Source organism: Bos indicus x Bos taurus, chromosome 16 (genome assembly GCF_003369695.1).
Source record: "Bos indicus x Bos taurus breed Angus x Brahman F1 hybrid chromosome 16, Bos_hybrid_MaternalHap_v2.0, whole genome shotgun sequence".
NCBI classification, from domain to species: domain Eukaryota; kingdom Metazoa; phylum Chordata; class Mammalia; order Artiodactyla; family Bovidae; genus Bos; species Bos indicus x Bos taurus.
In genome coordinates, this window is record NC_040091.1 from 33,270,131 (window position 1) to 33,296,174 (window position 26,044).

At 36.5% G+C, this 26,044-nt stretch overlaps 1 protein-coding gene across 12 annotated transcripts in view; it reads left to right on the forward strand.

Annotated features, from left to right (window-relative positions):
• The window catches only part of CEP170 (centrosomal protein 170), a 130,775-nt gene that overhangs the window by 43,403 nt on the left and 61,328 nt on the right, over positions 1-26,044 (forward strand). For 11 of the 12 annotated variants that reach the window (XM_027564690.1, XM_027564693.1, XM_027564695.1 and 8 more), the window contains exons 3-7: positions 3,133-3,222; positions 11,223-11,301; positions 20,713-20,771; positions 20,867-21,029; positions 22,776-22,910. In XM_027564690.1, coding sequence (XP_027420491.1) covers positions 3,133-3,222; positions 11,223-11,301; positions 20,713-20,771; positions 20,867-21,029; positions 22,776-22,910 — 526 coding nt within the window. Of the gene's footprint in view, positions 1-3,132; positions 3,223-8,752; positions 8,902-11,222; positions 11,302-20,712; positions 20,772-20,866; positions 21,030-22,775; positions 22,911-26,044 lie in introns of those variants that run through there. The other variant, XM_027564697.1, reaches the window with a different exon arrangement.

Sequence of the window (26,044 nt, forward strand, 5' to 3'; positions counted from 1 at the left end):
TTCATTATTTAATAATTTTGTATGATGTATTAATGATGGAATATATTTTGAAGCTCATAGGTTACTAATTTTCACCTATTCTTTGGAGCAAAGGATAAATCACTATTACTGTGATTGTAAAAATGCAACTGGATGTTTAAAGAATCTGTCAACTACAATATCTTTTAAATTTTTTAAGTGATGGTGACATACAGTGGCAGTCTTTTCTCTTTTTAGTTTTTTCTTAGCTTGTTTTCCATGTATTTCTGTCTTTTTTGCTGTCTTAGATTTTAGAGAAAAATAATAATGTTGGTCAATAGCTGTTTCGTACCCAAAGCATGTATGACATATATCAAGTAGTCATTTGTACCATTTCATATGCTAGTTTTTAGTTACAGATTAGTCAGTGTGAGTCTTTGATGCTTTTTTGTTGTGCCTGGCCTGAAATTGTTTTTTATGTTTTGACTTTATTCAGTGGCAGGCTTTTTCTTGTTTGTTTATTGCAGGAAAGGAAGTATTTCTTTTTAAGAAAAGTATTATTGCTTCATTTTGATACTCTTATTTTCCAAATTTTTCTAGTTTTATAATTATCTGAGAGACAGAATTGGTTTGGTTTGGTTTGGTTCTGTTGTTTCAAGCCATCTTGTTTGTCAGCTTCTTAAAATTTGGCCTGAACTTTGTAACTTCTGTACTTTTTTAATTTTATATATGAGAAAACTTTTCTACCTCCATCATTTATGAAATGAGATTGGCCAAATAGCGTGAATTTTCTATCAAACCTTTTTAAACATATGCTAGGTAAGCCCTGTGCTGCATGCCGCTGCTTCCCTGGTGGTTCAGACAGTAAAGAATCAGGCGACCTGGGTTCAATCCCTGAGTCGGAAAGATCCCCTGGAGAAGAGAATGGCAACCTACTCTAGTATTCTTGCCTGAAGAATCCCGTAGACAGGAGCCTGGAAGGCTACAATCCTTGTGGTCGCACATAGTCGGATATGACTGAAGCCGACTTAGCACACATGTTGAGTGCTGAGGTACCACTGTGTATACAGATGGGATCTCTGTCCTTAGGGTGTAGCTCTAGTAGAAGGAGATGTTTATATAATAAGTAAGTATAACACAAGACAATGATGGGAGTTGGTGTGGGGTACACAAAAAAGAGATTGGTCACTTTTGCCTGTGAGAAAATGTGGGAATGAGGAATCTGGAAAGACTTCTAGAGGAGGTGGCTTGAGCTGAATTATCTTAAAAGATGAATAAGTGGTTTCTGGAAAGTTAGAATGTGGTTGAGTGTGTGGTATTGAAGATAGAATGGCATTCATTATCTGTTTTTAATAGTTCCTTGTAGTTTGTATGTAGGATGTGAACACAAGCATTTAGAGAGAGTACGACTTAGGCATTAGAAGCCACCAGATCTTGGCAAGCCCTGTGTACTGTATTAAAGATTTGGTGTATTTTAACTTAGCCAGTAAGAGGCTTGAGGAGTTTTCAAGCAGGGCAGTTTTGCCTTTACAAATGTCTCCCATGTGTTTAGTCATCACGAAAAAAAACTATAAGCTAGGTGAACCTTTTGATAGAGTGATTAATATGAAGATGAGTAGTTTTACCAAGGTTCCGTAATTGGCAACTGGCTGGACCAGTTCTTTTTGACTCCAGAATCTGTACTTTAAACCAGGGGTCCTCAACTCCCAGACCACAGACCACTACCAGTCCATGGCCTTCTAGGAACCTGGCCACACAGCAGGAGGTGAGTGGCAGGCCAGTGCACCTTTATCCGTATTTAGAGGTGCTTCCTATCGCTTGTGTTACCAACTGAGCTCCGCCTACTGTCAGATCAGTGGCAGCATTAGATTCTTATAGGAGCTGGAACCCTCCTGTGAACTGTGCATGTGAGGGATCTATAATAGATTGTGTTCTCCTTTTGAGAATCTAATGCCTGATGATCTGGTGGAACCCAGGCAGTGATGCTAGCTCTAGCTCCAGTGGGGAGTGGCTGCAAATACAGATTAACATTAACACAAGAAATGAGTGCCCTTGGATTGTCCTGAAACCACACTCTGCCTCTGGTCATGGAAAAACTATCTTTCATAAAACCAGTTCCTGGTTCCAGAAAAGTTGGGGACTGCTGCTTTAAACCACTAGGATTGGAGATCAGAATTGATATAAGCAGTTAGACTTAATGACTTCCAAACTCTGTACATCAGTTCAGTTCAGTTGCTCAGTTTTGTCTGACTGTTTGCAACCCCGTGGACTGCAGCATGCCAGGCTTCCCTCTCCATCACCAACTCCCGGACCCCACTCAAACTTACGTCCATTGCGTCGGTGACATGTACATGCTGGACTGAAAACTGAAAATGATACCTCCTCCCCATTTTGGATGGTTCCTTTGCTTTTAGTATACCAAGGATAACATAATAACCCAATAGTAAATGGTTGTTGAGTTCATATTCAGTGGTTCTCAGATTATTTCTTCATGTGGCTATACTGTTATTTCCTTTGGGTGCAAATTTCCAAAGGCTTATAGTTCATCTCTGAGCCACTTTCATCTATAGATAACTCACTAAGCTCTAAGAGAAAGAGTGTGTGTGTGTACTTTAAAAGAGACTCAAGAGCAATTTTCAGAAATCTGTTTGCCATTCTAATTCCTTTTTTTTTTTTTTTTTTTACTTTCTCTTTCTCTCTTAGAGCTCTCCCATGAGTTTTAGAGCCCATATTCTAAGCGAGGATAATTTTATATTCAGGAACATATCACATGAAAGATGAAAAGCCTGTATGGTAATTTTTCTTGCAATGAGGTACATAACACATGAAGTTATCATTCACATGATTTCCATATAAGAGTTTCATATTATTTTTAAAAAAGTATTGTCATTTGATACATTCAACAAAGTCAGCTGATTTAAATTCTCAAAAGTAGAACGTGTGACTTTGGTAGAAAAGAATGTTTTAAAATTGTGGCAGCTTTCCTCTTTAAAAAGTGATGCCAAATTTCTATTGGATAGTAACAGTTTAAATCTCATTTAATCTAGTTTTACTTTGGTATTTTCCTATATTTACAATCTTATTAAAGTATTTAGCCAAAAATCAGTGTTTTGGTATTTATTCTGGCATTTTCTTGCATGTTTGTTTTTTTTAACTTAAAATTTTTTCTTTCAGTCTCGTAGTGTGGATAAGCAACATGCTGTAATCAATTATGATGCCTCTACTGATGAACATTTGGTGAAAGATTTAGGCAGTCTAAATGGGGTAAGTTAAGAGTTTTCTTTTTATCTTATTTGACTTTTTGTTTAATATTGTAAGAAAACAGATAAAAACACAAAATCCCGTTTGTGTTTTATTTCCTTTTCTTTAGTGTGCACCTACTTTTAAGTGCTTACTGGGTACATAGCACTTTGAGGACCTTATGCTAGAATATGAATGTGGCTTACGTTCCCAAGAAACCCTCTTGGTGGTTAATACTTAAAGGAATTCAGATGGTTGTTGGTTGTTATTATCTAATGGTTAAAGAAAAAAAAAGGCTTCTTTAAGGAAGTAAGAGGAGGGCTTGTCTTTACTGGATGACTTGAATTTATATGTGAGAAAAGAGTGGTAAGTCATGACAGTAAGAATTCAGAAAAGCAGTCTTTGAGAGACATAATTGTCATGCGTGTGGGTTAACTTTGGGCAAAAAAAAAAAAGATGCAAATATGGTTTGGTGTTAGATCATTGAAGAATCTTCTAGATTAGAGTACAAAGGAGTGAAACACATTCATTTACCTTAACAAATGTGGTGAGTTGTCTAAACTCTAGTGTCTGTTGTTGCTTCTTTGGAGTCCTACATTGAAAATTTTTGTGTTATTACAGTGAATTTTTTTCCCTAATTCTTCAATTGATTTTTCTACATTGGCAGAATGTAAGTAGCTGCAGAATAAGAGAATGCTGACATGTTGAATAATTTATCTTATTTCTTCTCAGTTTTCTCATGGCTTTGCTAACAAAAACAAATAAAATTTTCTTGCGATCTGTGCTTTGAAATTCTTTAAAAGAATTTCACAGAATTAAATGTGTCTAGGCAATGGCAACCCACTCCAGTACTCTTACCTGGAAAATCCCATGGACGGAGGAGCCTGGTAGGCTGCAGTCCATGGGGTCTCTAGGAGTCAGACACGACTGAGGGACTTCACTTTCACTTTTCACTTTCATGCATTGGAGAAGGAAATGGCAACCCACTCCAGTGTTCTTGCCTGGAGAATCCCAGGGACAGGGGAGCCTGGTGGGCTGCCGTCTATGGGGTCGCACAGAGTCGGACGTGACTGAAGTGACTTAGCAGCAGCAGCAACTACTTTGTTGTTATTGTTTGTCTTTCTCATTGGTCTATAAGCTGCAAAAGGGTAAGAATTTTTGCATACATATTCATAAAGGATATTCATAAATTATATTAAAAATATGTTCTGTTTTGATGGCATCTTTGTCTTTTTTTGGTATCAGGATAGACTGGCCTCAGGATGAATTGGCAAGCGTTCCCTTTTTTTTCCGTAATTTTGGAGGAGTTTGAGAAGGATTGGTGTTAATTTGGTAGAATTCACTGTTGAAATTATCTGGTACTAGTCTTCTCTTTGGAGAAGGCAATGGGACCCCACTCCAGTACTCTTGCCTGGAAAATCCCATGGGCGGAGGAGCCTGGTAGGCTGCAGTCCATGGGGTCACTAAGAGTTGGACACGACTGAGCGACTTCACTTTCACTTTTCACTTTCATGCATTGGAGAAGGAAATGGCAACCCACTCCAGTGTTCCTGCCTGGAGAATCCCAGGGACGGGGGAGCCTGGTGGGCTGCCGTCTCTGAGGTTGCACAGAGTTGGACACGACTGAAGCAACTTAGCAGCAGCAGCAGCAGCATACTTCTAACTGGTACTGCTTTTCAAAATATACCATTAAACATTATGTGAAAAAACATGTAGAAATTCGGCAAATATGGTAATTTTTTTTTCTTTTAATTGGAGGCTAATTACATTATTGTGGTTTTTGCTGTACATTCCACATCCTCCTGAAGGCAGCAAAAAAAGGTATTGAAGAATATTAACTCGTTGATGTAGTTAACATGTTGAATGATTAAGATAGAGGAAATAGGCAGATGAAATAGAAATTGTTCTAACGTGGGGCATGTAAGTACGCAATTTGGATTCTGAGGTGCTGTTTCCTTGTCCACACCTACAGACTTCTGTTTTAATCTCTGTCTCAGATGCTTTATCAGCCTTGCTAATGCAAGGTTTAATAATCTGCTTGTGAATCTGCTTGTGAATATCTGCCACCGTGTTAGACTTTGTGTTCTTCTGAACAAACAGTTCCTGGGCCTTTTGCTTCGGTAAACACACCACAGTGCCTGAACCCAGTGAATCTTTTTGAATGGAATTGAATGAATTTTCTGTATGAAAGACTTTATAGAGAAATTTTTAATCCACTTCCATATGTGGAATGTTTTAAAAATGTTATATTCTGCTTTTAAAACTAGAAAATTTAATCTTGACCACAGCACTCATCTTAGGTGTCTTTACATTATATCTTGGAAAATAATAAGTGAGAATTAACATTCGTGTTTTAGTCTTTTAAAACATTGTGACCAAATATAAAAATTATGGATGTAGGTTATAAAAAATCAGGTGAAATATTAACTTCTAAGTTTATCAAAGCTGACCGTTCTTGTAATTTGATTGTACTCAATTTTCTGGAATACAGTAACTCATGGAGAGTAACATCTTCATTTTGAACTTGAAATCAGGACCTAGATTTGAATCTCAGTCTGTAACTTATGAGCATGATAACACTGAACAAATTACTTAAACCCTCTGAAATTCCATTTCCTCATATATATTCATAGTTGTGCAAATGCAATGAGTTGTGGTTCATGGGGTCACAAAGAGTTGGACACAACTGAGCAACTGAACTGAATGAGTTGAAGTTTATGAATGTGAAGACTCAACACAAAATTTAGTTACCTGACTTCGTTTTTAGAATAGTGAAACCATAATTCTTGCTTTATAGTAGTGTTGTAAGGATTAAATATATGTGAGTATCTGTCTGTTACAGAACTTTAAAACGTTATACAAATAATAAATGCACTGTTACCCAAATGAATAGCCTAGGAAATATGCCAGAATGGACTCTGGTAGCCAAAGTCTGTGAACTACCAGCTGTCATGCATTTTATTCGTAGAAAACTTGGCTGTCAGAGGTGCAGGTGCTCCAGAGCACGGAGGAAGCAGGAAGAACTGGAGGCAAACAAGGGCTCTCATAGAAAAGAGAAGCCTCAAGGAGCTCGCAGGGAAACAGCCCACTAACATAAGCTACAGAAGCAGTTCCAGCTTCCTCAAGCAGAACAGCCTCATTTCTGGTCGTAATGACGTTAAGTATGGACCTACGTAACTTAACATTCATAGAATCTTAGAAATTTGAGCATCAGGTTAAAAGTAGTAACTTCAGAGAAGGCGCAGTGTAGTGGTATGAGCCCAGCTTGAATTCTTACTAGTGGTGTGATGCTGGACACGTCACTTAATTTTTCTGTTCCTCAATTTTTAAAAAATAGAAGTAGTAAGGTAGTACTCCTCTCAGGTTGTTGTGAATAAGTTAATAGTTTTAAACATCTAGAATAGTATGTAATAAGCATTTAGTAAGTGTTGGTTACTGGAGTTCCCTGGTGATTCAGTGGTAAAGAATCTGCCTGCCAATGCAGGAGATGGCTAATTCTATCCCTGAGTTAGGAAGATCCCCTGGAGGAGAAAATATCAACCCACTCCAGTATTCTTGCTCCAGTCCGTGGGGTCACAAGGAGTTGGACACGACTGAGCACGCACGCGCACACACACACATAGACAAGTGTTAGTTACTGCTGTTATGATAAGAAAAGCAGTTAAAACAACTTTGGCATCCTGTAGGCTACCTACTTTTTAGTGAATACATATGCAGTTAATTTTTTTTTTTAAAGCACTATATCAACTTAATTCATAAATAGCTACCTGTGACTACTTTCACTTCTACTTCCTTTCACCCTACCCTAAAATACACTTTCAAGTTACCTAGGTCCACACTTAACGTTATTACGACCAGAAATGAGGCTGTTCTGCTTGAGGAAGCTGGAACTGCTTCTGTAGCTTATGTTAGTGGGCTGTTTCCCTGCGAGCTCCTTGAGGCTTCTCTTTTCTATGAGAGCCCTTGTTTGCCTCCAGTTCTTCCTGCTTCTTCCTCCGTGCTCTGGAGCACCTGCACCTCTGATAGCCACCACTGGCTTTTGCCATACCACTCCCATCCCATTCTACCTCAGCTCCCTGTGTTCCAGCCCCTGCTGTGTCCTCTTTCACACTGCATATCCCGCAGCATCAGAACAGTGTAGCATAGAATGAACAAGTAGGAAAGTAGTTAGGGGAGGAAGAGGACACCTTACTCGCTGGCAACATGATTGAGGTGTTGTGCTGCTGGCCACTTCCTTCAGAATTCCCAGAGCATTACTGCAGTACCTGGTCCTTATATGATTCTGTACTGTCAATTATGTAATACATTTGCATTTAAATTAAATTTAAATTTTATCTGGTTTATCTGGTTCAGTTGGCTTCTCTAAGGGTAGTGGTGTGGATGGGGGAGTTTGGGGAGCTGGCTTGGCTTGATCACCCAAGTGTTCTTGATGTGCAGTGAATGTGGGATTTGTAGTTCAGAGACCTGATTTTGAATCCCAGTAGTTCTACTTCTGAGCTCGAATCTTGATTGTTACTTCATGCTATGTGCCTCGTTGTCCTCACCTGTCCTGCCTACCAGCTAGAGGTATGAGCAAATGATGTTATGAGCATAAGAAGTAAAACCTGTTTTTCTTTCTATATCTAATTTGTTAAAATGCTTCATAGCTGATTTATATAAATGATTTTTTTTCCTTTTGCTCTTTTAAATTTTCTCCCCTTTTATAATTTTAAACCATCAGAAGACTTTTTGCTCCCAGGTGTTCTCAATTATATTTTGAGAGATGAAATTTTGTGTCTGGCTCATATTTCCTCAGCCTTTTTTAGACTGTAGGGTATATTTGTCATAAATGCTAGCATGTTAAAATTATGTTTTTTAATCTCTGAAAGTTCCTAGTACATTTGTTAAAAATAATAAGTGTTTAATATTTAAGAGAGTCAAGCATTGAGCTTTGAGCAGATCTTATAGGTCATCTTAGGTCTTTTAAGTAAATATGGTATTTTAGGATGAGATGGTTTTAAATAAAATTGGTTTAGAACTGTGGCATTTCTCTTATACTGTATATCTATCTTCTGCATATCAGACATCTGTTAATTAATATTTTATTTTATTCTTTTCTCTTTCATCATGCTCCTTTTCTCAAAAAACTTTTCTCTTTTGTAATTAATATAGAATATGTTGGTAAACTCAAAATATAATTCTTAAAACACTCTAAAATATGCATATTGAAAATGAGCCTGAAATTAGAGTTTATAAATGCCTGAGCTTTCGAATTTTCTTTGAATTAACTTTTCCTTCTTTCTGTGAAGCATGTCAGAAGGTTATTATTTAGGATTATTCATAAATCATACTAATATGTGATCTTGAGTTTAGCAGTATTCTGCTCTCTCCTTATATCAGGAATAAGATTGCAGCTTCTATTTTTGTTTGTTTGTTTTTGGTAGACTTAGAAACTGGTATTGTGTGACATATTACAAAGTGCCAGCTATGCAAAGGAATTTGAGAATATGATCATAATAACACAACGCCTTTATGTATTTTACTTTCTAACATTCTAAACTTATTCATTGTGGAGGGAACCTTCTCAAGCAAGCTTTGATGGCCATCTCGAATCCAGTAAAATAAAGAACAAGGAAAATGAGATTCAAACAGAAAGAGTAATTTTTAATTTCAACTTATCAAAGGAAAGCATTGGACACTTATATGATGTCTGCATTCCAGGCAGTTAAGTATAACGTTGTTCTGTGTTTTATAAATCAAGTGGATTCTAGGTCTTTACCTTCTAGTATGTCAGGAAAAATTATCATCACCATTTACCGTCTTGTGTCCAGTGGACCCTTTGAGTCTTTTTACAAATAGTTTACACAAGTAAGAATTAAAAGATGAGAGAACAACTAGAACTTTTATTAAAAAATGAGATGTGTGTGTGCATTGTAAGTCGCTTCAGTCATGTCCAACTCTTGTGGCCCCATGGACTGTAACCCGTCAGGCTCCTCTGTCCATGGGATTCTCCAGGCAAGAATACTGGAGTGGATTGCCATTTCCTTCTCCAGGGGATCTTCCTGACCCAGGGATCAAACCCACATGTCTTTTGTCTCCTGCATTGGCAGGTGGATTCTTTACCCCTAATGCCACCTGACAAACTCCAATTTTTGTTCCATATTTTCCTGGTTTTGAAAGATACGTAACAAAGAGAATGAGTATTGTTCTTTGAGAGCCACGAATGTGTCAGTTGTCATGCATTCTATGGGATATATATCCATTTTATAGATGCTGATTCAGATTTCAAGTACATCTCTCGCTGGTTCTAGTTTACTATTATTTCTAGTTTTTCTTGCTCTTGCATTATCAAAATGCATTATTTTTAAGATTTTTGACAGTTTAAAATTTTATCAAGAAGAAGGTCATCTTCTTTTTCTTCCATAATTGTAAAACATTACAACAGTTGCCAGATCAGTTCAATGATTTTATTTCTCTTAATACATCATCTCTTTACTACCAGTTACTTTTATATAGATACATTTGTTCTCTTACATGCTAAATCAAATAAACATTAAAGCACAAACATTAAAAAATGAGAGAAAACTGTCACAATTTATTTTAAAGTGCAGAATCATCAGTTTTGTGTTTAAAAATACTGTGTAATTCCTCTTACTGACTTAGGCTAACTGGATGAAAAATATTTTTTAGGGTTTTTTTTTTTTTTTAACTTTGGAAACATTCTTCTCTCATCAATTCTTGTGTTAGGCAAAATTCATCTAGGATTATCTTCATCCGAAGACCCATGGTTTGATAGTTTGCTTATTTTGTTAATGTTTTATCATTGTTGTTAGTCTAGAATGCTGCTCTACCTTTTGTATTTACCCTTATAACTGAAAAGTTTCCCTTTTCTTCTTTGCCTTTATGGATGTTAAATAAAAAATGCTGAATTCTCAATTTTGCTCTTTAATAGCTTTTTGAAAAAGGGCAAAGATGCTGTCTTCAGCTTCTTGGGAAAATGATGCAATAATTTGGATAATGTAGTAAGAAACCGAAAGGTTGTACAGTATTTCATGATTGCATCATCCATCTAGCTCTGTTTGATATTCACCACACTATCCATGTGTGGCTACTGAGCACTTGAAATGTGTCTAGTCTAAAAAAGAAGGTACAAAAGAAAGAATGTAAAGTGCTTTCTTAATTTTTATATTCATTATTTGTTAAAATGGTACTCTTTTGGATGTGTATGTTAATCAAAATATTTTATGAAAATTAATTTCACCTTTTTTCACCTGCTAGAAAATTTAATAGTATACCTACTAGTATAGTATACCTAGTACAGTATACTAGTGTGTTCTAGATAATTCTATTCTTCTGTTATTATTTTGGTCATTTCCACAGTAAGAAATAATTGGTAAAATGAAATAATGATGGGATGATGATGTTGATGAAACAGAATATTTTGAGATACAGGAAAAATAATGTTTCTATAATGTATCATAGATTCATGTAAGGGTCTTGTAATGTATCTTAAGTTCTTAAAAGCATCCAAAGGACTCATATGGCAATTGTAAAACAGAATGAGTTTTATTCAGTTTTTTTAAGTAAATTTTCATTTTCTTCTTTAAAACACTTCTAGGAATAAAAATAGTGAAAGCTCAATCCTCACCAATAATTAAAACTGTCCAGAAAAATTAAAATTGAGTCTAGTGGACCCTGATATTATATCTAGAGCTAAATATTTCACCTTTTACAATTTCTAACTTCAAGTAGGATCTTTTCTTGGAACCATTTTTAGGTGCCTAAATTTGTCTTGGCAGCATAGTAGACTTAGAGGAACTGCAAGTTGGTTCTTTGTGTGTTATTTGTAATAGTAATAAAGGGCTTAGTATGAAATCTTTGATTATGAAATCACTTATTACAGAATGCATTTTATGATGATACTCAAGCTGTGTTAGCCACCATTCGATCTATACTTTACAGTATAAGGTTTGAATATTTGCTTGTCTAAAATATAATAATTCTTCAAATATTAACTTAACATCTATCTTTTTTATCTCTTGTAGACTTTTGTGAATGATGTTAGAATTCCAGAACAGACTTATATCACCTTGAAACTTGAAGATAAGTTGAGATTTGGATATGATATCCTTATATGATTTTGTGCATTTATTAAATTTATTTAAAAATCTTTATTCTGGTATAAATTAAACATTTCTTCAGACATAAGAATTCATAATATAAGCATGCTGAAAGTCTCTTTGCCCTTCCAAATTAAAATTCATGTTTAAAAATAATATATTTTCTTTCTGCTTATTATGCCTGTTCCTAAAAACAATGCTGGAAAAATTGATGGACTCTTTTATTCCTCCTCACTCTGTATTATAGTTTCAGCAGAAATATTCCTGTGATGCCATTACATATGCACTTTGGGTATCAAAGAACTGGGTAGAAGACAGAGTGTGTAATAGTAGCCAAGTCTAGGGATTTATTGTTACACGTTGTAGTTGAAAATTGTTTAATTAAAATGCCACAGCAACAGAAAGAACATTTACTATGAATTAAGACTGGAAAGAACATTTACTGTGAGTTGAAACTGGAGTACAGTTTATCTGCCAAAAGTATTTTTTTCTAATTAGAGTAATTAAGTGACTTGGAAAAGCAAGTAGTGAAATATCCAAGTTTAAGAAATGAATGTAAACTCAGGAAGTATAGTGAAATGCTACACTTCAGAAATAGGTACTGTATCTCCAGGTGGCTAGATGTGTAGCGGATAAGCAAGCCTAAGTTTGTTTATTTTACAATTATTTATTGAATGTCTCCCGTGTGCCAGACATAGTCCCTACAGTCTGGGGATGTTTTGTTGTTATTTAGTCATGAAGTTGTATTCAACTCTTTTGTAACCCCACAGACTGTAGCCTGCCAGGCTCCTTCTGTCCATAGGATTTCCTGGGTAAGAATACTGGAATGAGTAGCCATTCCCTCCCCAAGGGTTTTTCCTGACCCAAGGATGGAACCCATGTCTCCTGCATTATAGGTGAGTTCTTTATCACTGAGCCACCAGAGAGCCCCAGTCTGGGGATACAGTACTAATTAAAACAGATCACAGTCTCTGTCCTCCTGGAGCTTACACTTTAATGGGGTTGGAGGTAGCTGACAGCACACACAAAAAGAATGATAGAGGGTGATAAATTCTATCGAGGAAAAGTGTGAATGGAATACAGAGAGCTAGTGGTGGTTCGTGAGAAATTATACTTTAAAAAGGCTGTTCATGAAGACTTCACTGAGAAGCCAACATCGGAGCAAAGATAGGGTGAAGATGCTGACCGTATAATGTATCACCTTTAATAGGTCACTGTAAGAATTTTGGCTTTTAAGTGAAACGGAGCGATTTAGAGGGTTTGGTCAGAGGAGTGAGGTGATAATGACTTACATGTTTAAGAGAATCCTCTGGTTACTCTTGTTCAAAGACTTAAGGGTGGGAGTGGGCAGGAGTGGTAAGAGGGAGACCAGTTAGAAGGTTGTTATGGTAGTTGCAGTAGCTCCGGGTGAGAAATAATGGAGGTGATAGAAGCAGAGGTAGTGAGAAATGATAGGATCTGTACATGTCTTGTAGATGGAGACAGTAATATTCCTGGTTAGACTGGATATGGACTAAGAGAAGAGAGTCAAGGATGAATCCAAAATTGTACAGTTGATGTAAACAATTAGAAAAATGGAGTCACCATTAACCAACAGCATATTCTGTAGGTAGAGCAGATATTGTGGAGAAAATGGGAAGAATCTTCCCCCCCGCAGTCCATTTAAATTTGATATAACTGAATTTGGTTTAATTGAATTTTTCAGTTGTTAATGTTTTCTATTTGACTTCTACTGTCATTATTAACTTCTTCCAAGTGAAAGCTGAGATCATTCGAGACCTTTCTTTTCTAATATAGGCATTTAGTGCTATAAAATCCACCCCCGCCCCCCGCCCAGTACAAACATACCTTAGAGATACTGTGGTTTCAGTTCCAGACCACTGTAGCATTGTAAGAAGCTAGCCACAAAAATTTTTTGTTTCCCAGTGCATATGAAAGTTAATGTTTAAATGACATTGTAGTCTATTAAGTATGTGATAGCATTATGTCTAAAAAATTTGTATATACCTTGATCAAAAAATGCTTTATTACTAAAAACTGCTGACTATCATCTGAGCATTCTGTGAGTCATAATCTTATTAAGGATGCAGGGTCTTGCCTCGGTGTTGATGGCTGCTGACTGACTAGGGAGGTGGTTGCTGGAAGTTGGGGTGGCTGTGGCTATTTCTTAGAATAACACCACAGTGAAGTTTGCCACATCAATTGACTCTTCTTTTCATGAGTGATTTCTCTGTAGCACACAGTGCTCTTTGATTGCATCTTACCCAAAGCAGAACTTCTTTCATAATTGGAGTCAGTCTCTCAAACCTTACTGCTGCTTTATCAACTAAGTTTATGTAATACTCTAGTCGTTTGTTGTTATGCTAACAGTCTTCACAGCATCTTTACCAGGAGTAGATTCCATTTCAAGAAACTGCTTTCTTTGCACATAAGAAACTTCTTATTCATTCTAGTTTTATCATGAGATTGCAGCAGTTTAACCACATCTTCAGGCTCCACTTTTAATTCTAGTTCTTTTGCTATTTCCACTATCTCAGCAGTTACTTCCCCCACTGAAGTCTTGAACCCCTCAAAGTCATTCATGAGGTTTGGAATCAACTTCTTCCAAACTCCTGTTAGTATTGATAATTGACCCTTCCATAAATTACAAATGTTCTAATGGCAACTAGAGTGGTGAATCTTTTCCAGAAGGTTTTCAAATAACTTCCCAGATCCAGCTGAAGAATCACTGTGGCAGCTGTAACCTTATGAAATGTATTTGTTCAATAATAAGACTTGAGGTATTTCCCTGGTGGTCCAGTGGCTAGGCCTTCATACTCCCAATATCGGGGTGCAGGTTCAATCCTTGGTCAGGGAAATAGATCCCACATGCTGCAACTAAGACCTGGCACAGCCAAATAAATAAAAATAAATAGTTTTTTTTTTTTAATAATAAGGCTTTAAAGTCAGAATGTCTCCTCGATTCATGGGTTGCAGAATGAATGTTATTGTTGTTAGCAGGCATTAATTTTGTCCATCTCCATCAGAGCTCTTGGGTGACAAGGTGCATGGTCAGTGAGCAGAAATACTTTGAAATCTGAGCATACGTGCATGCTAAGTCTCTTCAGTCGTGCCCCACTCTTTGCGATCCCATGGACTGTAACGTGCCAGGAAGTAGGTCTCAAACAGTGGGCTTAAAATATTTAGTAAACAATGTTGTAAACAGATGTCCAGTCACCCAGGCTTTATTATTTCGTTGGGAGAGTACAGGCAGAGTAGGTTTAGCGTAATTCCTAAGGGCCCTAAGATATTCAGAATGGTAAGTAAGCATTGGCTTCAACTTAAAAGTCACTACCTGTATTATCCCCCCTAACAAGAGAATCAGCTTGCCCTTTGAAGCGAAGTCATTGACTTCTCCTCTCTAGCTACGAAAGGGTGTCTTCTTCCAAAGAAGACTGTTTTGTCTACACTGAAAATCTGTTGTTAAGTGTAGTCACCTTCATTATAATTATCTTAGCTAGATCTTCTGGATAATTTGCTATAGCTTCTACATCAGCAATTGCTGCTTCACTTTGCACTTTTATGTTATGGAAATGGCTTCTTTTCCTGAGCTTCATAAATCATTCTCTGTAAGCTTCAAGCTTTTCTTCTGTAGCCTCCTCACCTCTCTCAGCCTTCATTGAAGAGAGGGCCTTGCTCTGCATTAGGCTTTGGCTTAAGGGAATGTTGTGGCTGGTTTGGTCTTCTATTCAGATCACTAAACTTATTCCATATTTACATTAAATCTGTTTAGCTTTCTTACCATGCATGTGTCACTAAAATAGCACTTTTAATTTCCCTCAAGAACTTTTTCTTTCCATTCACCATTTGGCTGTCACATGAGGCCTATCTTTGATCCCATCTTGGCTTTTTTTTTTTTCCCCCTCAAATGTCCTTCCATCTTTCTCTCTCTCTCTTTTTTTTAACACCAAAAATATTTTTCTGTCTTGGCTTTTGACATGCCTTCCTCACTAAGTTTAGTCATTTCTAGCTTTTAACTTAAAGTACAAGATGTGTGACTCCTCATTTCACTTAAATGTTTAGAGGCTGTTGTGGGGTTATTAATTGGCCTAACATTAACGTTGTCATGTCTTAGGGAATAGGTGGCCAGAGGGGAGAGAGAGAAAGAACGGCCAGTTGGTAGGCCAGTCAGAACGTGCACAACATCTATCAATTAAGTTCACCGACATATATGGGTGACGTTCATGGTGACCCGGAACAATTACAATAGTAACATCAAAGATCACCGATCAGGGGACTTCTGGTGGCCCAGTGGTTAAGAGTTCACCTTCCAATGCAGGGGACTCAGATTTGATCCCTGGCTGGGGACCGTGCACCACAGCTACTGAGTCTGGGCACCTCGATAGAGAGCCCATGTGCCACAAACCCATGGACCACAGGCAAAAAATCCCACATATTGCGGCAAAGACCCTGCGTGCTGCAGCTAAGACCTGACACAGCCAAAAATAACTGATCACAGATCCCCATAACAAATATAAAAATAAGGAAAACGTTTGAAATGTGCGAATTACCATAGAGACATGAAGTGAGCAAATGCCATTGAAAAACTGGCTCCAATAGACTTGCTGGGTGCAGGGTTGCCACGGACCTTCAATTTGTATGAAACGCAGTGTCTGCAGAGCACAGTAAAGGGAAGTACAATAAAGTATGCCTGTACTGCTTTAACACGCAAGATACTTTCTAGTTTCTCTTTTGATCTTTGTTTGCATTAATCTTTGTTACTTAGTTTCTAAATATTTGGAATTTTTCCGAGGGACTTTCTGTTATTAATTTCCAATTTACCCGTAGTGATCAGAAACATACTTCATGTATTTCAAGTCCTGTCCTGTCACGCATGGTATATCTACTCTATCTTGGTAAATATGCTCTGTGTACTTGAGAAGAATGTGCATTCTGCTGTTGTTGGGTGGAGTATTCTATTCGGTCAAATTAGTTGTACTGTTGTTCACATTTTCTGTATTTTACTGATTTGTTGTCCAGTTGTTGTGTCAATTATAGAGAAAGCAGTATCAAAATTTCAGACTCTCATTGGGTTTGTTTCTCCTTGCAGAAGTATTGGCTTCATATAATTTAAAACACTGTTATTAGAAGCGTAAACATTTAGGATTGTTGTGTCTTCTTGATGAATTGATCCCCTTTGTAATTATAAAATGCTTTGCTTTATCTGTGATAACATTTTTTTGTGCTGAAATCTGGTTTGTCTGGACATTAGTTTTGGATTGGTGTTAGCATGGTATATCGCTTGCATTCTTTTACTTTTAACTTATTATTGTCTTTACATTTGAACTAGGCAGCACATAGTTGGTCTTAGTTTTTATTCAGTTTGATCATTTCTGCCTTCATCCGGGGATTTAGAGCATTTATTTAATGATGTGGTTATTAAATCTATCGTATTGATATTTGTGCTCTATTTGCCCCATCAGTTTTTTCTCTTTTTCTCCCAATTTATTTTGGATTATTGAGTTTTTTTATGATTTCATTTTGTCTTGTTACTTTACTACTGTAACCCTTTTAAAAAAAATTGTGGTTAAGATTTTATAATTTTATCTTTAATTTTAAGCTGTATCTTCAAATGACATTATACTCCTTCACATACAGTATAAGAACGTTACAGTGGTATACTTTCGTTTTTTTCTGTCCTTATCTTTGTGTTGTGATTGTCATACATTTTATTTCTATATATGTTACAAATTGCATTCTACATTGATATCAGTAAAGCATCAGTTATCTTTTAAAGAGGTTTAAATAATAAGAAAAATAGATTTTTATGGCCATTGTAGTCATATCTTAAATCACTGTAATTACCATTTCTTGTGCTTTTCATGCTTTTTTATATTGATCCACATTTTCATCTAGTTTCATTTTCTTATTGTGTAAAGAACTTCTTTTAATATTTTTTTATAGTACAACTCTGCTGATGATGAATTCTTTCAGCTTTCATGTGTCTGGAAAAGCATTTCACCTTAGTTATTAGAAGTTATTGTTGCTGGACATTTCTTTTAAGTACTTTAAATTTGTTGTTCTCTCTTGCATTGGTTCCCTTTCCCCTGGTTTTGAGCAGTTTGATTTTAATGTGCCTTTGTGCAGTTTTCTTCATGTCTCTTATGCTTGGGGATTTTTGAGCATGTTGGATCTGTGGGTTTATACTTTTAATTAGATTTAGAAAAAAATTCAGCCATTATTTTTTTTAATTCTTTTTTCTGTTCTCCCCACTTTTTTTCCCAAGGACTTCATTTAAATGTATATTAGGCTACTAGAAGTCATCTCCTAGCTTACTGAGGCTCTATTTATTATTTTTTTAATGAGTATCTGTTATCTGTGTGTTTCACTTTAGGTTGTTATTGTTGCATTGTCTTCAGGTTTACTAAACTTTTCTTGGGCTGTGTCTAACATGCAATTTCCCTATCCAGTATAGTTTTCAGCTCTAAAATTTGGATTTTGTCTTTTATATCTTTCAAGTCTTTACATATTTTTTAAACATATGGAATACAGTGATGTTAACTGTGTTAGAATGTTTGTTGACATTTGTGTCAGTTCTGGGTCAGTTTTGATTGATTTTTACATTCATTGTTTTGACTGAAAGACAGACATTGTGGATTTTTTTACCTTGTTGAGTATTGTATGCATACTTTTGGATTCCTATAAATATTTTTGAGCTTTGTTCTGGGACACAGGTTACTTTGAAATAGTTTTATCATGTTGAGTCTTGCTTTCCTAAAAATTTTTGAACTTCTGAGATTATTCTGGGGCTAATTAATTCCCCATTGCAGAAGCAAGACCTTTCTGTATACTCTGCTTAGGGGTCAGCAAGACCATTGGTAAACCTGGCTCTCAGCCTGTGTTTGTAAATAAAGTTTTATTCGTACATAGGCATATCCACTCATTTACATCTTTCTTTAGCTGCTTTTGCACTGTCATAAGTAGAGTTGAGTAGTTTAAACAGAAATCATATGGCTTCCAAAACCTAAAAAGTTTACTGTCTGGCCCTCAATAGATAAACAATTTGCGAACCCCTGCTTTATCGAGTGACCTGGGAAACATGAGGTTTTTCAGCTTGGCTGTTGTGATTAGACACTATTCCTGGCCCTCTCTGAGTAAGGGGCACTATTACTTCGAATACTTTCAGGTGGTTCTTGTCCCAGCCATAGATGTGTTTTCTCAAATTAATGTGCTGATCAGTTCCCAACTGAATACTTGAGCCAGCCCCTTAACAGTCTCTGGAATACTACTTCTGTGCAGCTTTCTGAGCTGTAGTCATCTTGGTCTGCCCAGACTCTCAGCCCTCTTTTCTTCCCAGCTGAGAGTCTGCCAGGTTTGGCCTTGCTTACCCCTCCCTCCAGTGTGACTTGGAAGTTCTCTAAAGATACTGAGTTAGGGCAGTGATTGCAGTCCCCTTGATTTGTTCCTCCTCACTCAGAAATCACTGTCTTTTGTTACCTGGTATTGATTGTCTTTGCAAACCATTGTTTCATGTATTTTTTCTCTTTTTCAGTTGTTATTCAAAGAAGTGTGGAAATAATTTATAAATATTAATGATTTTTAATAAATAAGATTTAAGTAAGCATGACACTTTTTATGAAATTTCTTGAGATATAATTGACATACAGCTGTAGTTAATATGACTGTATTGTGTATTTTGTAACTTGACATCATAAGTAATTATACATTAGATTGTCATTTTTCTAAATTAAGCAAACTGAAAACAGTTACCTGGGTCTGTACCACTAGCAAGATAGTAGCTTTGAAGGTGAAAGCTGGAGTCAAGAGTAGTCTCAAAAACCTCATTGTCATACTAGGATTCTCAGTTAAATTCATAACCTAAACAAGAGGAATCTTGAATTCTTTGGTCTCCCACACAGGAGTTTTTTGGTAAGGCAAAGTATGTGAATCTGAGTTATACCCTCTTTATAAGTTTTCCTTGATCCTAAAGAAGTGTAAATTTAAGAGGATGCCCTAGACTAACTTTGAGGAATAGCCTTAATTAAAGCACTCCCAGGAGAAACTTGAAGCAGCAGAAAGCACTCACAGCAGGCTAAAATCATTTGTTTCCCATTGAAAAATAGAAATGACTTCCAGTAGTTTTAAGATGGTGTTTTCCACTGTAAATGTAGGAATGCAGTGAATCTTCTGCGGCTGTTAATGAGTTTTTTGGGAGTAAAACAAAAGCTTACTAGAATTTTTACTTTTATTAAGTACTTAACTATGGACTGTATATAGTCATATATACCAGCAAATGTGTATCAGCATATATACATAATAAAAAAGGAAATTTTTTATTATTTCACAGTTACTGGAAGCAGTGTAAAGTGATAAGAAAGCCCTGGACTAGTATTCAGTTGACTAGATTATTATCTTGGGTTCTGCCTCTCTAGTCCTCAAGTTCCACGGGGACTTGAGAATGGGAAGGTGGGTTAATGGAATTGAATAGGATATTCCCAAAGTGCTTTACAATTCTAGAAAATTCTGAGTTTTTATTATTTTAATGAGTAGAACTATGGATCAAATACTTGTAAACAAGTTTACCGCTTGTTATGCATGGGAAGTCTATTTTTCTCCCAAGTGGTCATGATAATTATAGCTTTCTACCCTTGAAGTCATGGGTGCTCTGAACTGATAAAGAAGACTTAACATTTACTATGTGGTTACAAAAGTCCTTTCATTAAGGGGTTAAGTGATGGTGAGAAATGTGACCTCTGTTGTTTAGTGAAAGATCTTTTTAACATACAGAGGCATTGTTCTTTTTGGCATAATAATGAAAGCATTCATTATATCTAGCACTTGGTTCTAATCTGTATAGAATCAGTTGTTTGATAATGTAATTTGACCCTGATTGCAATTCATGGGGGGAAGGAGTGGTTGTAGTTGCTGTAAAGACCCTAATTATAGCATTTCTTTTGCACTTTCAAGATGAATTTCATTTTTATCAGTGCTTGTGAAATAGGAATAATTGAATTCTTCAGGATTTACTGTTGGGTAATCCCTGATGACACTTCTTTTTAGATTTTTGTGGTTAGCTATCAATATCATTTGACCCAGGTGCTTTTCTTCTTTGTGGTCATATTACTGTTAGTGAGAACTGAAAACGTCTTTTGTGCTTAGGTTAATCACCCAGTTGTTTGCTTCTTGAAGGCCGTGATTATTACCTAAGTTTGGAATTACTTGCTAAACTTTTTAAGATTTTATTTAGTATTAAAAATTTTTTATATTTGTGAACATAATTTAACATTTAACTTTTTTTTAACACTTGACTCTTAGGGAAATATGGTCATTCTCTTATTATAACTGCTTCTTGAAAATAGGACGATTTCTTTATTATCTTTGATTGTTTTAAGCTTATCAGAGTTTTGAAATTATATTCTTCCTTAGCCCTGTTTACATACAAATCTTTTCACTGTAGTACGAGGAGAAATGAGGGTCCCTGAAGAAGCTCTTAAGGTAAACATTTTTACTTATTTATTTTGTAAACCTGCCATTTACTAGGGTTAATTTCACTCATGGATATTTCACTTCCATTTTAAAATGTTTTGTAGCATGAGAAATTTACCATTCAGCTTCAGTTGTCCCAAAAATCTTCAGAATCAGAATTATCAAAATCTGCATGTGCCAAAAGCATAGATTCAAAGGTAGCAGATTCTGCAACAGAAGTGCAGCACAAACCTACAGAAGCACTAAAATCTGAGGAGAAAGTTGTTGGTAAGTTAACCTCTTTGAAAATATCATGTTTATTCTTGATTATGAAGAAGTTGCATGCTTCCATGTCCTTATAAAAATAATTAATGATAATGACAATTTCAGAATGGGTTTTAATGCAGCCAGTGCTTCTTAGAAAGCAGTGTAGAACATAATTATATGGCAGTTGTATGTAAGTGTATTTAGTATATTTATTTGAAGAAAGTAAATATAATTTACCTTAATAGTATTTTTATTATTTCATGTTTGTCTGCTTTTTTCCCCCTAGATTATAACTGAAATGAATGAAAAGGAAATGTCCAATAATGGCTACATTATCATAATTATTATGATATGTATCATATTACAGTAGGAGCTTTAAGAATAGTTTATATACATAATCCCAGTCATATAAAAACAATTTTTAAAACTGTTAGAAATTATCAAATTGCTCAAATATAAGCTTATTAGTCCAGTTAACAACTGGTTTAAATTTAGTTACTGTGCAGTGTCCTTAGGCTTTAAAATTTTTTTAAAAGTCACTTATACCAAAATTTAGTTTTGTCTTTTATGTTTAGACTTATGAGCCATTTCTGTGTGCCAGCGAACAAGTTGCACTTTGACTAAAAGCTGTTGGACTCTAGCAGTTTATATTACATAGATATTAGCCAGTGCAAAATTTGTTTCTCATGTTCAATATTGAATGAGATCCACAAATACTATTCAACTTAGAGTATTTTCTGCTATCTAGACTATACAGTTAACCCTTGAACAGCACTGGTTTGAACTGTTGAGCAGCTGCTGCTAAGTCGCTTCAGTCGTGTTCGACTCTGTGCGACCCCATAGATGGCAGCCCACCAGGCTCTCGTATCCCCAGGATTCTCCAGGCAAGAACACTAGAGTGGGTTGCCATTTCCTTCTCCCATGCATGAAAGTGACAAGTAAAAGTGAAGTTGCTCAGTCGTGTCTGACTCTTAGCAACCCCATGGACTATAGCCTACCAGGGTCCTCTGTCCATGGTATTTTCCAGGCAAGAGTACTGGAGTGGGTTGCCATTGCCTTCTCCGTGTTGAGCAGCACTATTTTTTTAAAAAATGCAGATTTTTTTCAATAGTTAATACTACAATACTACACAGTCCACATTAGTTGAATCCATGAATATAGAACTGCTTCCCTCGTGATTCAGATGGTAAAGAGTCTGCCTGCAATGTGGGAGACCCAGGTTTGATCCCTGGGTCAGGAAGATCCCTTGGAGAAGGAACTGGCAACCCACTCCAGTATTCTTGCCTGAAGAACCCCATGAACAGATGAGCTTTGTGGGCTAGAGTCCATGGAGTCACAAAGAGTTGGACATGACTGAGTGACTAACACAGGAACTGTGGATTTGGAAGTGAAAGTTGTTGAATAAGTGTTCTGCTCTTTGCAACCCATGGACTCTAGCCCACCAGGTTCCTCTGTCCATGGGATTCTTCAGGCAGGAATACTGGAGTCGGTTTCCAGTTCCTTTTCCAGGGGATCGAACCCAGGTCTTCCGCATTGCAGGCAGATTCTCTACCATTTGAGCCACCAAGGGAGCAGGCTAACTATAAGTTATACTATGCTTGAATTTTCAACTGCGGAGAATGTGGAGGCTCCTAAACTCTGCATTGTTCAGGGGTCACCTGTACTTTGTTTTTCATTAAATCAACTGGGCGATTCTAGCATTCTCCAAAAGCATGTTTGTTTGTTTGTTTTCCTGTTTTCATATGCTTTTCCCCCACTTCTTTACAGATACTTCTGCCATGCCCCGTGGTACTCCATTATATGGGCAGCCTTCATGGTGGGGGGATGATGAGGCAGATGAACAAAGACCTTTCAAGTCAAATGGCAAACCTGAAGAGAAAAATCACGAAACTGGAACATCAGGTAAAAAAATCTCAGACTATGACATTAAATGGTTTTAAGGACAAACTTACTATCAAAGCAAAAATCTATTCTTAAAAGTGTATCTCCTATTATTTAAATGATATAGTTTAATAATATGGTTGGGCATTTTGAAATAATTATTAAAATGTTCCAACTAGACCAAAATAGTAAATGCAGACTAACTTTGTGTGTTTTCACTAGATTGACAAGCATATAATCGTATTTTTAAATGAAAAATTTTTATTATGTTCAAAATGTATGAGGTTAAAGCTTCTTTAAAATCTCGGTGTGCCTGATTTCGAGGGGTATGATAGCAACAAGATTAGCTGTTAAGCAGCCAGAATGAAGAAATAATTCTGAATCACATTCTCAGGTTAATAGTCAAGGAACATATTCTTTTGTTGCTGGAGAAATTTAGGAATGAACTAAGTCAAAAGCCAGAAAATCAAGATTTCCAGGAAATAAATGGAGGTATCAGTTGCCTGTTACATAAGGACTTGGCATGGACATCAACACTGGTGGATGGAGCAGCCGGTTTCCTTGATAATGGCAGATAAGGATCAGAACTGGAGGAATTAAATACAGGCACCAGGGAGCAGTATGTAAAGCCAACTGTGACTCTGAGTCAAGGATAGATTTCATCAGCACTCTTGTCAACTTTCTGCCTTTCACCATAATTCTACAAGATAAATAAGACATTTTTCTTAGCTGGAGAATAAGAACACTGGTTCTTATTCATAAATATACTCTAATTTTACCAGGATACAGGTCTAAGAAAGCTGGCCTTATCAACTTGCTCTTAAAGTGCCCCAAACTAAAGTTGTCAACTTTGCAAATAAAGTCCCATCTCAGTTTTCTTATTTCTGTGGCCTACACAACTCTTTCTTCATGTTCAAGCTCAGAAGCTTAATATTATTTAGCATACCCTCAGATGCAAATGACAGAAATGCCACCTGATAACAAAACAGGACGGAAATGTACCGGCTTAAATAATGAACCTCTTTAGAATTGGTTAATGCAGCATCTCAGTGGCATCATCTGCTAGTGTTTTCTCTCGGACTCTCAGCCCTTCTGTTCAGTGGCTGCATACTAAGGAAGTTTCCCTAATACTCTTAGGCTGTTTGCCAGTAGCAGTTGGGGTGCATGCTACTTTGATCACATCCAGTCGAAAATAGCAAAGGTTGCTTCTAAAAGACCCCCTGGGAACTTTCCCCAAAGTTTTTAACACATCTGTCATTTCATTGATCTTTCATGGGTTCAGGAGTAGATCACGTGCTTATTTCTGAACCAATCCCTGGCAAGGGTTATGAGATTATCCTTAAGCCAGTCTTACCCATCTTGAAGCTGAATGTGGGGTTAATTTTCCCTCAAGGCACATGTGTTGTATCAGGGACGAGCAGATACCTGGGAATGTTGGAGTTCTTTTTGGAGGAAGAAATAGGAAACGGATTTTGGAAGACAGTCAAGAATGTCTACTTTATTTGAAATTTTTGTGTCTTCCCTTCCTTTCACTTCATCTGTTATATTGCCTACTTCTCTTGTGCTTTTTTCCCCTTTGAATCATAACTGAACTATTTCCAGTTTCAACCTTTCTGCAGTTCAGTTTGTGCAGTAAATCTAAGCTGTCCTTTATTTTCTTGGCTTAACAAAGACTTTATGTGAAGATTTTATATTTTCACATAGATTTTATGTCAAAATTTCCAACTGTATCCCACTTTCCTTAGCCTTGTATCCCACTACAGTTATTTAGTGCTCTCCCAGTGCATTCCCACAAAATTAGACTAATTTCTGCCTTCTCTTCTCCCACAGGAGTATATACACATAAATCCAGTAGTATAAAATTCTAAAGGATATGTCTGTGTATGTGTTTCGTAACACTTTTATTTAGTATTTTGTGTGTATTCCTTATCTTAACTGCACATTTCTTACTCCAGGGATCACATGTTATATTATCATGTGTACTAGAGCAACCTAGGAGAGAGAGAGGGAGGGAGAAAAGGAGGAAGGGAGAGAGAGAAGAGTGAGGGAAAAGAATGTACTAATTATTAGGGAGTTAAATGAAACACAGCATAATTTAATGTTCCCAGATTCTGAAAATAATTGTGATAGTGAGTTTATCTAGCCGTTAAAGATCCTTCTACCCAAAACAACTTCTGAAATCTGAAATAAATATCTTGTGGAACACAGTGAAGTATAATTGTAATTTTTGTACTGGAGACAGAACTATGATTTATTAACAATAGATAATACTTCAGTGGTGCTTACTTTATCCAGACACTCTGAGTGCCCTGTGTATATTTAATCATTTAATCCTCATAGCTGTACCTGAAAGTAGTTACTATTATCATGCCCATTTTATAGATAAGTAAGTGGCAGCACAGTGATGTGAGTTTATTCACAAGGTCACTCAGCTAGCAAAAAGTGTAGCTGGGATTCTAAGCCAGGTGACCTGACTTATAGAGTCCATGCTATTACCAACAGTTAACTTTTCAGCAGTCATTACACACCCACCCACACACATTCAAAATCATTCCAAAAGAATATACTTTGTAGAGTATAAAGACTAAAACAAACACCCCAAAAACAAACTGACATAAAAATCAATCCCTCATGCCTCAGCATAATAAAATGAATTTCAAGCTGTGAAGTGTCCAGTAGTAATTTCATCTATGTGAATGAAACTAAATTCTTAAATGATTATCAGCTTGTGTGGCCTATCTCATTGAGTATCTTTTCTGCCAGATGACAAAAGCTGCTTCATAATCATGGGATTATTTTTTGAGTTAGAAGGAATTTAGTGATTTACATCTTTTGTTAAGAAGCTTAAAGCACTCTGTCAGATTCAGCTGATTAAAAGCTTTAATGAGAGTCTCATTTACTTTCATATATTAGCATCAGGATGTGATTGTTATGGTAAAGCGTCTGTCTACAATGCGGGAGACCCAGGTTCGATCCCTGGGTTGGGAAGATCCCCTGGAGAAGGAAATGGCAATCCACTCCAGGATTGCTGCTGCTAAGTCACGTCAGTCGTGTCCAACTCTGTGCGACCCCATAGACGGCAGCCCACTAGGCTCCCCCATCCCTGGGATTCTCCAGGCAAGAATACTGGAGTGGGTTGCCATTTCCTTCTCCAA